Below are 17,552 nucleotides of genomic sequence, written 5' to 3' on the forward strand. Positions count from 1 at the left end.
CCGGGCCTCTCTATCTTACTTTCTACTTCATTGATTCACTTACACTACGCATGCGCACTATTTTGTAAGATTTTGATGGCGAGAGCCGCGATTTTCGAATGCTATTAAAATTATTTGAAAGCGCATAATTTGTGTATTTACAGGTAAACTGGTAGATTGTTTTGATGCTCTGATTCATTCTTTCCATTTTGTCATTCATCATTTTCATTGATAGTTTGTATTTCGCACTATTTTGTAAGATTTTGATGGCGAGAGCCGCGATTTTCGAATGCTATTAAAATTATTTGAAAGCGCATAATTTGTGTATTTACAGACCCTCTGTCCAGGTCCCAAGTACTTTAACCCACAGCGTCCATCAGAAACCCCCTTATCTTTTGGACTGCGACACATGAATGTTTATTAATTTTGTGAAGTGACAAATATGGAACGTGACGTGCATTTTCATGTGTTGCGAGGAACCGGATAAAATGTGTGTTATTTCACCATCCATCTTAACTTATTATTTCAATATATCTAGTTCATAAAAGTGTGGTGTTGAAGTTAAAAGGATAACATATTTATTACAGATAAAACAAGAAAGAAAACTTGTTGAAATTCGTTTTCTTTATTCTTCATGTATGTCGTTGGTCTAAGGCAAGAGGAGATAATTTTGCATTATTTTTTAATGTTTTCATTTTACATGACCTACAACTACTCTCAACACAGGCTTGCAAATTGAAGATATAGATATGTTGCTGCTTTTCTTTGCTTGATGATAGGGCAAGCTCAGGTAAAACGCCAGAAGATCTACATAAAAGATAATTTATACAGTATAATTACTTATTAATTACTCTAACTGTTGGGGAAGAGTGTAGGACAAAAGCCCTCCCGGACAAAAGCCCTCCCGTTAAAAAGTGACAAGGCGGACAAAAGCCCTTCCGTGAAAATGACAAGGCGGACAAAAGCCCACCCGTGAAAATGACAGGGCGGACAAAAGCCCTCCTGTAAAAATGACAGGGCGGACAAAAGCCCTCCCGTGAAAATAATAGGGCTGACAAAAGCCCTCTCACAGCAAATACATATATGTACGTTGAATAGTTTATATTTTCTTTTCAATGCACTCAACATATTAAAATTGTAATCACGAATATTTTTGTTTTCCATTGGCATAACCGTGTTTGTATGGTATGGGCTTGACCACATTCCTGAGAGGCATCTGAATAATTAGTGCTATAAAATCTGTAAGTGCATATTTATTCACATAGATATGAAGGATTACTCCTATGTGAAGTTAATATTAATAGAGTAATAAATGATGAAAAGAAGTTAAAATCATCTAACTTAAAAAGTAAAGACATTTATAATGTGCATTGTAATGAGTCAAATACTTTTAAAAGTGACTTTGTTATTTTCACGGGAGGGCTTTTGTCCGCCCAGCCATTTTTATGGGAGGGCTTTTGTCCGCTCTGTTATTTTCACGGGAGGGCTTTTGTCCGCCCTGTCATTTTCACAGGAGGGCTTTTGTCCGCCTTGTCATTTTTTGACGGGAGGGCTTTTGTCCGGGAGGGCTTTTGTCCGTTTCCCGTTGGGGAATTATAAGTTATTGCATAAAGACCTAAAGCTATGATTTAAGGGCAAAAAGTAGGTACAGCGAAAAAGGAAAAATGGTTCCACAATGGGTAACTTACAAAAGCCTAATAGTATCAAATAAAATTAAAAATGGAAAGGCGTTATAGCGCGAATAATTCGTTATTACAAATCAAAAGGCCTAATTATGCAATAAAAAGATGTAGTACTCGAATGAAGGCGTTATCGCGCGAATCAAAATGCGTAATTACGCCAATCAAAAGGCGTAATAACGCGAATAAAGGAGGAGTAACGCAAAAAAGGCGTTATAACACAAATCAAAAGGAATAATAACGCGAATAAAGGCGTTATAACGCGAATCAAAAGGCGTTTTTACGCAAAACAAAGTAACGAGAATAAAGGCATTATATAACGCGAATCAAAAGGCGTAATTACGCGAAACAAAAGGCGTAATAAAGCAAAAAAACGTAACAATGCAAATGAAAAGGCGTTATTACGCGAATCAAAAGGCGTAACTATGCGAAATAAAAGAAGAAGTTACGGGGATAAAGACGTAGTAACGCGAACTAACAGGCGTTATAACGCAAATTAAAGCGCATTTTTACGCCAATTTTATACCATTTTTATGCGAATCAAATGGCCTAGTAACGTGAGAAAGGAACAACAATATTGATCCGAACTTATTTCTCAAGATAAATACTAGTATATAATGATATAATATACATTTACAATAATTATCATTGAATTTGCGCAGTAATAATGTAAGCTATTTGTCATACACTAATGATATTTGTCAATATAAAGTGACTTGGTGACTTATAGATCAATTGGGCTGCATGTAAATACAGTTACTGAATTCACATGTGGCCTTTCTTTCGCGTTATAACGCCTTTTGATTCGAGTTATTACACTTTTTGATTCGCGTTACTGCGTTTTTTTACGCGTAACTAAGCCTTTGGTTTTGCGCTTTTACGCCTTATTTGCGTTATTACGCCTTTTTCGCGTAACTACGACTTTATTCGCGTTATAACGCCTTTTAATACTCGTATAGGGTTAACGCATGTTTTTCCGTGTTATAACGTCTGCAGAGTCGCGAGGAACGGGCTCGGGCTCCAACAGTTCTGAGGGACTCTGCAAACTTTATAACACCAAATAAACGTGCTTTGACGCTATTAAAGCATACAATTTTAAAACAGATTCATGATGTATATTTAATACAAAACAGAATTACATTAAATCATTGTGCTTGGACGGTATTTATCCAATTCTACATGTTTTACGTATGCGTTTTATTTTTCCGGGGCTAACAACTTGGGAATTTCTCAGAACCGAACGACATTTTGAATTATAATTGACTTAACAAAGCTTGACATTGGAGATTTATTATCTCAAGAAAAAAAAAAACAACGTTACATTACTCTACCCTCTATCCAAGACAAAACATGACTCTCAGAAATTCTTAGAATGATTTCACATTGACGGTAGAAAAAAGATCACTGATCAGAATCAGAATCTTTTTTTTTTCAAGCACACAAGTTTATAAAAAAGATCAGGCACTAAACATTATTCTCTCAAAGAAATATAAAGAGCATTTATCAACATAAACATCAATGAAACAACATTTTCTCATATTTATTGGCGTCCGCGCCGAAGCGCGGCGCCTATTGGAATGAAATGAGATTTTGTGAAAGGGCGACAGCAACTTCTCGAGCCTTTTATAGTTGCCAATAATAAAAGCCGATCATTCCGATCGGTATGAGGGTGCTTGATTGTTAATTAGTCGCGATATGTACAATGAATGGCGAACTAGAGAATTTCGCAATGCAAACATTTTCAAATGAAATAACCTTTTCCGTCAATAAATCGCGCTCTTCGGGGTATTTTTGCTTATCATTTTGTAGTACACAGTGGGTTATTATGGTATGTTATTCCTAAAGCTGTTAATAGAATGATGAGTTGATGACCTTAATATTCCGAAAATCTATTTATAGAGGGATGTACTCCTAGGTAATTCCCGGTCTCTCCCGGGATTTACTAATGACCGGCGAATAGTACCACAATTGTCCGGTCTCTCCCGGTTTTGGAGTAGATATCGTTACAGAACAGAACAAATATTTTACAGATAAATAAGCTTTTTTTCAAAATGAATGTTTGTCACTTAGTTTGGTTACAATAATCAGGGTCTTTCAAATAGAAATATTTGAAAGACCCTGCAATAATTAATAAACACAGATCAACTCTCGAATTGATTGATTATTATTATACATAAACATACAATTCGAAAAAAAAAACCAACAACACAAATCGCATGTTATATTTTATCTATATGAGATAAAAACAATAAATATGTACAATATGTACAATAATTGAGAAAAAATGTACATTTTTATGGCATTAATATGACACTATCAACTTTAAAACATTTTATATAATTTGTTATTCGTGTTTAGTAAAGATTCCGAGGAATTATTCAAAGTTACAAATCAGATTTTATGATTTATTCAATTGATTGATAATTTAAAAAATGATAAAGAAAAATACAAATGTACATGTATATGGTTTAAGAATAAACAATATTATAAATTGAAAGATTAACCATGATTTACTGACTTTTTCCAGTTAAGTTTTGACTTATAATCGTCGATCATTATGACAATTGAATTCTTAAAATAGTAGTAAACGTAAAAACATTATTAAAATAGCGCATAAAACACACACAAAAAAAGAAAAGAAAACAATATTCATAAAATCTGTATTTTTTTTTTTTATTAAAATAGAAATTACATTTATTGTATAATAAACAATTATGCTCAACATGATCAACATGGTAATATAACAAGTGTCATATTGTTACTTAGTGTGAACAGATACCTTAAGAGGGGGTCCTCGTTAATAGCAATAACATAATAAGGGACAATTACACAAGTATGGTGTTGATCATGCGTTACACATATGGATTATAAATGATTGTATACATGTATATCCGTTGCTATTAATAACCACGATCATAAAGAAGTAACAAGTAATATTCTAATTTCTAGCATGCCAATCAAAGTTATAAATAATGAACAATGTCTTTCGTCCGTTCATTCAAAAGTGATATACAATTCTGGTAAAACCCAATGAACCATTGAAAAGTTTATAAGAATATCTTGTCATCATATATCTACTAGTTCATCTGCACGTGCCGTTTGGACGCCCTTTGATGCTTTGCATCAATGCTTTTCTTGTTTTGTGTCTTGTTTTGTAAGTTAATCGGAGGGTTAAACTGAATGACAGGTATTTGTTTACATTGATAACTGTCCGTTTCTTAGAAAGGGCGACAACCAAGATTAGCAGTGCTCAATGTCTATACGCCGTATTTCCGGCATAGTTACTTGAATGTTGCTCGACGTATTTAATGCGATAGAGGCCTTCGAATCAATAATTCAATATAACAAGAGCGTGTGACTCTTTGACAAACAGGCCAAATCGTATTTTTTATGTTTGTTTACTGGGCCCTGTATGTATTGCGCATATGTGTTAACACATGGTTTTGGTCCCGTTGAAACATGGGCAAAATAGGGAAAAATAGTCGATTTTATGCTATAATTCGCGTTATAACGTCTTTTGATTCGAGTAATAACGCTTTTTGATCTGCGTTTTGACGCCTTTTGATTCGCGTAAATACACTTTAATTTGCATTATAAGCCTATATTTGCGTAAAAACGCCTTTTGATTGGCTTCTATGCGCTCTTTGGTTCGCGTGACTGTGCCTTTTTTCGCGTGACTACGCCTTTTGTTTCGCGCTATAACGCCTTACCAATATTGTATTTTATTTCATTTGGTACTATTAGGCTTTCGTAGTAATTTTTAGAAACGGTTGGTAATTTTAACTACTGAGTATGATTGCAACTTTACTTTAAACCAGGAACATTTAATTAGCAAAACTCTTAAGGCAATAAATATATTACTATATAATTGTAAAATTTATGGTGTAAAACCTAATAAATTTCAATTGCTTTTCTATCTTATATGACTCTGTCGAAGTATGGAGTAATTCTAAATCTTAAGAAATTTAACGAAGGTCTGTTCTGTTTACTATAAAAGTCGCCTGGCTATGTTCCAATATCCGTGAAGTGCACATAAGTCACGAAACAAAATAAAAATAACACCACTTGGTATGTGGTTTTCAAATGAACAAATAATTTCCTATTTACATCCACCCCTTTGCAAGGAAGATTAGTCATCTAACTTATTTCAAGTGGTTGAAGTTTTTGTACATGAAAAGGAAAAGAAATTTTGATAAATGTTTCATTATTTGCCAAGTAACAGATATCATAATGTAAAATTTTGTATGTTTCTTTATCGAAGGTCGCACGAAATATAATAAAAATAACTAAGAAAATATTTATTACAAGGTACGTTTAGTTTTATATTTTTAAGATATGACGTCTTTATAAATGGATACTGGTATATGTTTTACGGTCAGCTTTAGAATGCTAGTATATGCTTTATGGTAAAATGTAGTATATGAATTTAAAGCATTTGTCAGGTTATTATTAAAAAGAAAATATTACTACAGTATATTTTTACCTCACCAGAAGGTGAGCTATAAGTATCGAAGGGAGATGCTCCGTCGTCCGTCGTCATGTGTCAATTTTCATCTTCTTCTCTGCAACTGCTGGGCAGATTTACCTCAGATTTGGTCTGTAGCATCTTTGTGACAGTCACACTTTAATTTCCTTCTATCATTTCAATCGGCCTTTTTAGAGCTAGAAATAGAAAAAAAAACTTGAAACATTTTTTTCTACTGAACTAATTCATGGATAATAAACAAATTTTGTCTGTAGCATTTTAAGATGGTCTGTTATCAAATTTGTACATATTAGTTTTTGTCCCATTTTAGGGGCCTCTAGAGCAAGAATATAAAAACCTTTTAACATCTTCGTCTACAGAACAAATTGATGGATGATCACTAAATTTGTCTGTAGTTTTAAGTAGTATTTTATCAACTTTTCTCATATTAATTTGAGTCGCTTCTTTAAGTGGCTGCTAGAACTGAAATAAAATAATAAAACACCTTCTTCTAATAATAAATAAAAATTCGCTCCGCGGGGGCGCAGAGCAAGATTAAAGAAATAAAACGGCGGGGTCGCGGGACGAAATCACGCTAATTAGCGGGGGCGTGCGGCGAAGTTTTGTTCATAAAATTTCACCCCGCGTCCCCGCGAATTACCGGTTTTTCGTCCCGCGACCCCGCCAAGCGAAAAGTCAATAATAAACATGTTAAATTTGCGGGGGGCGCAGAGCGAAAACACGCTAATTAGCTCCGCGCCCCGTCGTTGTATTTCTTTAATCTCTTGTTTATTAAACTTCGCCCCGCGCCCCCGCTAATTAGCGTGTTTTCGCCCCGCCCCCGCCATTTTAACTTGTTAATTCTCGACTTTCCGCTTGGCGGAGTTGCAGGGCGAAAACACGAATGGCACAGTCAGCCACCATGACTATCGGCCTCTCGATTCATATTCTACTAAATAATAAAATATAACATAATGCTAATGTGTTTTGTTTTGTTGTAAAAGGTGGTGTAATAAAGCATTCGGAACTACCTCGGCTATTATCTATAATAACCACGGAAACAATACGGATTGAAAGTAGTTCTACAACGTGTTTTCAGATGTAAACAGAAACAGAGATAATGTAAAACGAATGTATATATTTGACATCCAATGCCTGTTCCGGTACTCTTGTCTGACAACAATTTGTAATTTAAATATGCCCACTGATGTTCAATTTTAAACAAATCCGACTAAATGTCAACTGGTTGGTTTTTTGTACTTTCGGTTTCTACATCCATAATAATAAATATATAAATAATGAATTGTTTGCTTTTGTACCTATGAATTCACTTATTTTAGGTGGACTTTTACTACATATATTGGAAATAGACTTGTCAACAACTCCCAGCAATGAATTACTATTTGTTTACATGTTTAGTTTCTTAGCGTAGGTTAGACCGAAATACCGCATCCGTTCTGTGTATTCATACTATTGTGTTCGAGGTCCTTATCCGAAGCCTGACGGAATGGGCCGAGTAGTTGCGATTGGTAATAAAATTAACATAACTTTTGAAGAGCCAAATGGGACACAATAAAAAAAGTGCATGATATTCTCCCAGACTGATAATTATCTATTCATTTCTGTCACTTTTTACCGTTATGTTAAAGGAACAGTGTAGCGGATACAAGCTATGCTGACGAAAATCGTTTAAAAGTTGATATCGTCGAAAAAAACTGAGACAAATATGATGTATTTAAACAAAAATAAGAAAACTGACATGTCGAAGATCAATAAGGAAACAGATTCCTCTCGTTACAAGTTTAAATATTTAGATGACAATCGTAAAGTTTACCATGCAGAATATAGAACTTTCGGCAACCACAAGCATATATTCAGTGGAAGTTGTGAAGGACAACAAGCACTCACGATAGAGAAAAATGTTGATATGATGTCAGACATATATGAAGCTACAGGAAGAAGTACAACTATGTACATGTACAAGACGAGAGTATTGCTTATCCATGGACAGCTTGTCAAACAACGTGTAAGTTATATGGACGTTATATTGACGTTATATGGACGGTCTGTGTACTTTGTTTTATATTTGTATATATAAAATATACTCTGCAAACATTGATACGCTGATGTTTTTATTTTGATTTGCAACTTCATTAAATATATTCTTTGATTTGTAAATCAATCAAGACATTGTCGAAGATTGTTGCGTATTCAATACTAATGATAACTAGTATACAACTTTAGTATCAGTTTCAATTTAAAGTAACTATCCTGTGAATACTGTCAAGAATTGTTGATAACTTTATTTAAAAAACGCAAGGCACTGAATACTTCTCAATATAATAGCATTAAGGCAGACGCGCTGGTAAATGTTAATATCAATTTAATAAAATTTAGGTAAACGCACTGGTAAATGTGAATATCAATTTTATTACATTTAGGCGGGTGCACTGGTATATGTTAATATCAATTTTATAACATTTATGCAGACGCACTGGTAAATGTTAATATCAATTTTATAACATTTAGGCGGATGCACTGGTAAATATAATAGGCAAAGATGAAAAATCCTTCGACAGCGGCGATATTTCAAGATCGTTTCTAGAAGCTGGGGGCCAGCTATTACTGCAGGTAATGTACCTCTTAATAGCAATGTTAAACATATAAATTCATGTAATACACACATTTTTAATTCTATTTTAAACATATCATAAACTATTTTATGTTATATTTTTGTGCTTAACAAGAAACAGATTTGAGTATTTTGTGCAAATTTAGTAGAGTTATGCCCCCTGATGAAGCGGGGAAAACAGGATTTTTAGAAATGTATTGCGTTTAGCTCTTAGAGTATACCTACCATTACTATGAAAGAATCAAAGAATCGCTGTCAGTATATGAACTTACCAAACCTTGGTATTGTAGTGCAACTGTATTGGAAATCAGCATACATGTAGTTATGGCCCTTGGGCAAAAAGTCACAATTTTATAATTGTTTCATGTGTAACTGCGAGCCAGGGAACTTTCTAAGAATAGTTGTCATGACGTGACTTTAAGCACCTCGGCTATTCACCGAAAATTTTGTTATTAAGAATAATTATAGTTAAAACTTTTGTCTTGTGGAAGCCAAAATTATTACTGCTATATTTATTTGCATCAATAATTGTTCATGATTTTGTTTTTTATGTTTTTTCACAATACATTGAAATATAGAGGCGTCCGTGACTTCTGGACAGATTTCTAGCATCATGTGTTTTGCAGATGTATCAAGAAATAGATAAATCATCGTGTGGTAGCGTTGTAGTGACGAGTTCATCCGGACAGCTCCTAAATAAATGTTCCGCTGTTTTCCACGTCAAGGTGATGGAAAGTGTCCGAATGAAAAAGGTGAGAATAAGAAAATTTATCAGGTGGGAATTTTGTAGTCTTACCAAAAACAAAATATTTTTTTTCTATAAATACAAAAACTTGATACCAATTATATTGGAAACAGATTTTTGTGTGTCGTAAGATTTAAAACATATTCGTTTTGTATTTTTAACATGATGTTACGTTGTAAGATAATAATGGATAACATGTTTATTTCAATTTTTTAATGTTATGATATAGTCGAGATATGCCAAATTAATTTTATTTTGGATACGGTCTATATAATGTTTCAGATGATGCATCAGGTCATTGCCGAGATATTTACAGAATGTTGTGCCTGGAACTATAATTCACTTGCGTTACCTCCACTTTGTAACAACTCACCCAGTCCTGATCTAGCCAAAACTATGCTCACAGAAATAAATCAACATTTGAAATCTGGAAGCAATCAATTGAAGGTAAATACTTATAATCTCTTTATATAATAATATACATGTGTTTAGATTCAGATTCCATCAACATAATTAAAGTACAAAATGAACATAGTCAATATAAGAATGCCATTTTTCTAGTAGGTAATTAAGTTTCACAGTCACTATTAGAAGAATACCATGTTTATTTCTGGCACGAACGGGTACATAAGTAGAATCGCCGACGCTCCGTCTGGACAGCTTCCTAATATGATTGGATCCAAAGTCAATTTAGGGTTTTAAACACTGGGCGGTAAGGGACAAGTAATTTGAAGTTAGAGACTGTATAACCACTCAGTAATGGGTGTCCCTGGAAAACCAAGTAACCTCTAGGTAGCAACGTGTTTTTAAAGAGGTTATTTATTGATGCATGTCTTTCCTGGTATTGAAAAGAAAACATCTTTTTGTCAAGACAATGGACAAATAAACATTTTAGCCTGCCATTACGCATTTAAAACATACGCAATTGTTCTACAATAGTCTGCTAATTTAAACAACTTGTATTTCAATATAATCAAAAATTATATTCACATATATTATAGGAAATCTTCCTGCTAGTGAATGATGACGAAACATATTCCGTTTTTGAAGACGCTTGCAGAACGCTTTCATTTATCCCTGTGTGTAATGCTATGAATAAGAATCAACAATGTATGTTGAACCGACAAGAATCGGAAATGATTAGTAAGTTCAATCAACTTTACCATATCAGCAGTCGAGGTCAGTGGCATCTTCGTGGTTTTTTTAAAGAGGCACATTTATTTTGCTTAAAAAAGCAAAAAATTCTTTATGAAACATGAAATTTTTGTAGTGTAGTCCATTTGTACATCCCCCTTTTTTTGAAATCTAAAAACAAAACATCATACCTAAATTTGGAAAACTCCGAATCAAATTTTAAAATACACATTTAAGAAAAAGTATTTTTTAAGAAAATTTGCTTTTTTAATTGCAAAATATTTCATTAAAATACATTTATTAAAATCGTTTTATAGAAATGAAAAAATTTAAAATAGATAGATACAAACAATTTTTATTTTTATAGATTTTTTAAAAATCAACCCTTTTTCTACAGTGAAATCCGCCAGACTTTTGTTTGAACACTATCAATGACAATCCGTCTTAAATTTACCTAAAATTAAAAAAAAAAGAAAGCACAACAAAGGCAGAATGAAAATATTCAGGATGAAAAAGAGTGGTTTTAAACTAAACTTTTATGATGGGAATTAACCAGACCTTTAAAGGGGGAAAACTGGGATGTACATGAACATTATGGCATACAAGGGTTATCTCCCTTTTAATAAACTGACAAGATTTGTCTTAATTCATTCGTACTCAGTAAGTTATATTAACTTAGATATCTTTAAGAATTCGGTGATATACGAGCTTGTAATATTATAGAGTATGTGATGATCGGTGATCTACGAGCATGTAATATTGTACAGTATGTGATGATCGGTGATCTACGAGCTTGTAATATTGTACAGTATGTGATGATCGGTGATCTACGAGCTTGTAATATTGTAAAGTATGTGATGATCGGTGATATACGAGCTTGTAATATTGTACAGTATGTGATGATTGGTGAGATACGAGCTTGTAATATTTTAGATCATGTGATGATCGGTGATCTACGAGCTTGTAATATTGTAGAGTATGTGATGATCGGTGATCTACGAGCTTGTAATATTGTAGAGTATGTGATGATCGGTGATCTACGAGCTTGTAATATTGTAGAGTATGTGATGATCGGTGATCTACGAGCTTGTAATATTGTACAGTATATGATGATCGGTGATCTACGAGCTTGTAATATTGTAAATCATGTGATGATCGGTGATATACGAGCTTGTAATATTGTACAGTAGATGATGATTGGTGATATACGAGCTTGTAATATTTTAGATCATGTGATGATCGGTGATCTACGAGCTTGTAATATTGTAGAGTATGTGATGATCGTTGATCTACGAGCTTGTAATATTGTAGATCATGTGATGATCGGTGATCTACGAGCTTGTAATATTGTAGATCATGTGACAATTGATGATCTAGGAGCTTGCAATATTGTAGAGTATGTGATGATCGGTGATCTACGAGTTTGTAATATTGTAGAGTATATTATGATCGGTGATCTACGAGCTTGTAATATTGTACAGTATGTGATGATCGGTGATATACGAGCTTGTAATATTGTAGAGTATGTGATGATCGGTGATATACGAGCTTGTAATATTGTACAGTATATGATGATCGGTGATATACGAGCTTTGTAATATTGTAGAGTATGTGATGATCGGTGATATACGAGCTTGTAATATTGTAAAGTATGTGATGATCGGTGATATACGAGCTTGTAATATTGTAGAGTATGTGATGATCGGTGATATACGAGCTTGTAATATTGTAAAGTATGTGATGATCGGTGATATACGAGCTTGTAATATTGTAAAGTATGTGATGATTGGTGACATACGAGCTTGTAATATTGTACAGTATATGATGATCGGTGATATACGAGCTTGTAATATCATAGAGTATGTGATGATCGTTGATCTACGAGCTTGTAATATTGTATAGTATATTATGATTGTTAATCTACGAGCTTGTAATGTTGTAAAGTATGTGATGATCGGTGATCTACGAGCTTGTAATATTGTAGAGTATGTGATGATCAGTGATCTACGAGCTTGTAATATTGTAAAGTATATGATGATCGGTGATCTACGAGCTTGTTATATTGTAAATCATGTGATGATCGGTGATCTACGAGCTTGCAATATTGTAGATCATGTGATGATCGGTGATCTACGAGCTTGTAATATTGTAGAGTATGTGATGATCGGTGATCTACGAGCTTGTAATATTGTAGAGTATATGATGATCGGTGATCTACGAGCTTGTAATATTGTAGAGTATGTGATGATCGGTGATCTACGAGCTTGTAATATTGTAGAGTATATGATGATCGGTGATCTACGAGCTTGTAATATTGTAGAGTATATGATGATCGGTGATCTACGAGCTTGTAATATTGTAGATCATGTGATGATCGGTGATCTACGAGCTTGTAATTGTAGAGTATGTGATGATCGGTGATCTACGAGTTTGTAATAATATAGAGTAAGTGATGATCGGTGATCTACGAGCTTGTAATATTGTATAGTATAGGATGATCGGTGATCTACGAGCTTGTAATATTGTAGAGTATAGGATGATCGGTGATATACGAGCTTGTAATGCCCCGGTCACATATTCACGGATAATGCCACGGAAGAGCTACGGTCTAATCGTTCACGGATTACTACGGAAATGTGAAATTTCGTAGTCCGCTACGGTTCCAGTACGGACACACAACGGTATGAGTACGGAGTCCGACGGATTTACCACCAAAAGCCCCCGGAGAGACACGGATTGTTACGGGTCGACACGGTTTGATACGGAGCGACACGAATCAGGACGGAGCGCACTACGGATACACTACGGTCTGCTACGGTATAAGCACAGGGGTTTAGTACGAATAAGTACGGTCTGATACGGAGAAGAACGTATTGATACGGAGAAGAACGAAATTGCCAACGGATCTATACGGACCTAATACATCCGTCTACAACCTCTTGCTTGCTCATTTTCAAAATGCCTTAAAAGAAAAGAAGACCTAGAAAACGAATTGCAGAGTTCATTGATTTTGGCGGAGAGGACTCGGCCTAATCGCGTCTGACCCCCCGAGACACATCAGGTCCGATTAAAGTGAATTTCTTGAAGGACGCTGGATCCTCAACAAAGTTCGGCCACGAGAGCCTCATACTAAACTTGAAGCGGTCTTCGTAAAAGCCCATATCTAGTCCACCATCTCGTCTGTCTTCTCTTACCTGATTAGATATGGACTAGTAATCATTAAAGAAAAATGTTGATCAACACTGCTTCTCTTTTAATTTTAAGATTTGCTGTTCATCTTACAATTACATTAATTATCATGATGTTTATGTTTTAAAAATATGTAAAAAGCTTGTTAATTAATCTTATTATCACTCAAGGGCCAGCCTCCGAGGCTTATGAAACACTTCGTTTTATGTACATATTTACTCTTATTTCACGATCCAATGTTTGTAAAATATGTAACATTAAATGTTATTCTATTACTTGAATTGTAGTACGATATTAATATAAATTTACTTCTATGTATGTCATCAAGCAGCTCGACCACTGCCTCCGCATTCTGAGCCATTTCAATATATAGTTGCAGCCAGTAAATGGCAATTATCATTTATTAAATGTTTCCGCAAATATGTCTGTTTGTTAACAAGAAGGTAGTATTTATACCCTTGAAAAAGTACATGATACTTAATTCATCCGTACTAAACAGTGGTGGACCGTACCATTCCGTACCGTTTCGTTTTGCAACGCAATAAACCGTATAAGACCGTGCTAATCCTTGCCTCTCCGTAGTACAACGTATTACGATCGTGGCTTTCCGTGACAATGCCGTATTAATCCGTATTAAAACCGTAGCTTATACGTAGGGTAACCGTACAAATACGTAGTTCTCCGTACAAAACCGTGGAAATCCTTGACAAGTTGGTGGACTACGAATCAGTACGGACTAGTACGGTTTTCGTACGGACCAGTACGTATCAGTACGGATTAATACGGACTAGTACGGATACGCTACGGTTGAGTTTTCCGTAGCAAATTTTTGTGCATGTTCAAAAATTGTCAAGGATCGCTACGGATATACAAGGACTACTACGATTGATTACGGTTACAATACGGAGAGCTACTGACCAGTACGGGTAGCTACGGACGATGCCGGAATTAATCCGTGGCTCTTCCGTGGGCGTATTCCGTGAATATGTGACCGGGGTATAATATTGTAGATTATGTGATGATCGGAGTTACACCTGCAATCATTTAACTTATAAATCCGCATTTTTTACAGAAGCTGTTCAGCCAGTACCGAATCCGGCAATAACTGTAACAGCAGAAAGCAAACTTGTTTGTACTTCGGCAAAAGACAATTTTGAGTCTTGTTTGAAAAACGAATGTCTACATGAGAAAATAATTGACAAGGATGACGATCTGTCTACATACGCTAAAGAAAAGATCAAAACTATTGCATCTTTAAACGATATTGAATGCATTGAAGGTTACTAACATAGTTTGTGTATTATGATAGATGTTCTTAATAGATGCAGTTGTATTTACTTACTTCATAGTAGGATTTTATAAAGTACGTCTTTATGTATATAATTAAATAACTAAATTAGTATTTATATTATGAGTAATTATCAAATCAGTTGTAATTTAATTAACACAGAGAGAAAATATATACGTTTAGCGAAATTATCAAATATAAGTGTAAAGCTCATACTGCTCTATCTCAACATAAAATTATTTTATTGCAACTTTTTTATGTTTCAGAGGACACATATTTCTTACTTAGAGGCCACGAAGGAACGGTACAAAATGTGTATTGTGACATAAAGAAAGCACTTATTGAAGAAAAAAGCACATGTAATGTGCGGCCTGTAAGTCATGATATTAATAGAAACACACGCACATTTGTTGAATCAATGCTTGACTGTGAACCACAAACTCCAAACTACTGGAAGAATTACAAACAAGGACACACAGTTACCTCTTTGCTAGTTTCAACTAGGCGTGTCGCATCAAAGAAAAGGTTTGAACTTCAGCAACTAAAGAAAGGCTCTCGTGCGTTTTCTACTATTGTTAGAATGATAAATGCAACATTTGACAGCGATTTGCTGGGAGTAGGAAAGGACGCAAAAGGTCTGGAGGACTTCACATACAAGAAATTATTTGTACATAAAGTTGAAAGAGTAGAAAACCTTGACCTTTATGAACAATTTTTCAGAAAAAGACAAACACTGTACAGGCGTCTGTACAAAGCGGGTCAGGTGACATTCCCAAAGTTAGAAGATAAACGTAAATGTTCAGGTCCTGTATTAACTGCTAGTTTCGTACATCCTTCTCTAGATCAAGACATTCATTCTGGTTTAAATGAGTACTTACTTTTTCATGGTACAAAATTTGAAAATGTTGACACCATTTGCAGCGACGGACTTGACCCAAGGATAAGCAATGGTGATTGTATGTTTGGCCGTGGAATATATGCAGCTGAATGTGCTACAAAAGCAGACCAATACGTCGGTAAGAATTATAAGTTATCTTAAACAATGTGGCCATTTAACATGACCTTTATCTTGTAATAAATATAAAAAAGTCGGCCATGTAGCATATTTAAATGAAAAATTTTAATCAGTCATATAAATTATTTAGTAATCGAGAAGTTAACATACATGTCTATTAAACAAATATATACCGGTAAAAATATTGATAAATTTTATATTGATAGCATGTCACAAATTACTCTGAATTAAAACTAACACCGTTTATTTTTATTTTTCCATTAGATGATATACACAGTCGTTCTGCTGGACGTGGTAACAAAAAAACTATGTTACTTACACGTATGATCCTTGGCAACTGCCATGTCTGCTATCAGAATAAACCACAGAAATTTCGGAGACCACCTTGTACCACTTGTCTTCAAGATGACTGCCGTGATATGCGACATGTTGATAAATTTGGTCATTCCTATGATTCTGTAGTGGCTGACAACCGGAAGTTGTTTCGAGAGTTTGTTGTTTACGATAGTTGTTTATGCTATCCAGAATACTTGATTACTTACGAAAGACGTTAATGAGTCCATCGTGGGATACCCACGGCCGAATCATTAAATCAACAGTGGGTATCCGACGATGTAATTAGTCACTAGAAGTTAGTCATTTATAACAACTGTGTATTTGTTTCACCGAGGAGAAGAAATTGTTCAGACAGAAGTTTTGTTAACTTTCCATAGAATTGAAAATGTCTGAAAATTTCAGAAAAAAATTGAACCAAATACTTCTCTTGTTTGCAAAATAAGAAATAGGACAATGCTTGCTATATTTGTACGTACAATTTTCTCTTGAGTACCGCTCAAGCCGGTGCTAGGGGGCGTGAGGGATGTTGCACTTATTCATTATCCCTCATGTACAGACTCAGTCAAACCGAGTCTGCAATTCTTATGTTATTTTGTTGTGATTGATGCTTCCGAGGGATCGCTTTGTTTCCAGAATTTTCTACTTTTATCGAGACAAAAAAAACAACATTCAGGCTTAAATGTTCAATATTACTATGTATTGCTTGAAATACGTTTCTTGTTACAAAATATAAAAGAAATGACAATTCTTACAATGTTTTCTTTGACTTTGATGGTGAGTACTTTCATATTCAAACATATTTGGCCAATGATAAAAGTACATACATACTTACATAAATCCGTACCTCAAGAAAGTATATATATAAGTTGCCATATTTTAACATTAGATTTAAGGAGAAAGTAAGATTGTTTTACAATTAATTGATAAAGGAACACTGAATTATTTAACAGTGGTTGAATTATCCAGGAACACTGAGTTATTTAAGTATAGGTTAAAGTTGATAAGTACGTATCACAAAATTGAATTGGTCAGGCGCAGCGCAGTGACCGAGAAACTCAAAGTGTTTAACAGTGGCTGACATGATCAAGAA

At 34.4% G+C, this 17,552-nt stretch overlaps 1 protein-coding gene across 1 annotated transcript; it reads left to right on the forward strand.

Moving 5' to 3' along the window:
• The first annotated feature begins 7,761 nt into the window (after positions 1 to 7,761).
• Positions 7,762 to 17,552, forward strand: LOC132736808 (uncharacterized). Its single transcript, XM_060724020.1, has 8 exons — positions 7,762 to 8,149; positions 8,653 to 8,754; positions 9,382 to 9,507; positions 9,783 to 9,947; positions 10,502 to 10,643; positions 14,896 to 15,102; positions 15,378 to 16,127; positions 16,391 to 17,552. The coding sequence occupies exons 1-8, from the start codon at positions 7,850 to 7,852 to the stop codon at positions 16,678 to 16,680; spliced, it is 2,082 nt and encodes a 693-aa protein (XP_060580003.1). The 5' UTR covers positions 7,762 to 7,849; the 3' UTR covers positions 16,681 to 17,552.

This window comes from Ruditapes philippinarum, unplaced genomic scaffold, assembly GCF_026571515.1.
Source record: "Ruditapes philippinarum isolate M1 unplaced genomic scaffold, ASM2657151v2 ctg1062_1_1_1_1, whole genome shotgun sequence".
In the NCBI taxonomy this organism is placed as follows: Eukaryota; Metazoa; Mollusca; class Bivalvia; order Venerida; family Veneridae; genus Ruditapes; species Ruditapes philippinarum.

Coding starts and splice junctions, on each gene's coding strand:
- LOC132736808 (XM_060724020.1), top strand. CDS start 7,850: ATGATGTATTTAAACAAAAATAAGAAAACTGACATGTCGAAGATCAAT. Junction 8,150..8,652: donor GACAGCTTGTCAAACAACGT/GTAAGTTATATG, acceptor TATAACATTTAG/GCGGATGCACTGGTAAATAT. Junction 9,948..10,501: donor CTGGAAGCAATCAATTGAAG/GTAAATACTTAT, acceptor CATATATTATAG/GAAATCTTCCTGCTAGTGAA.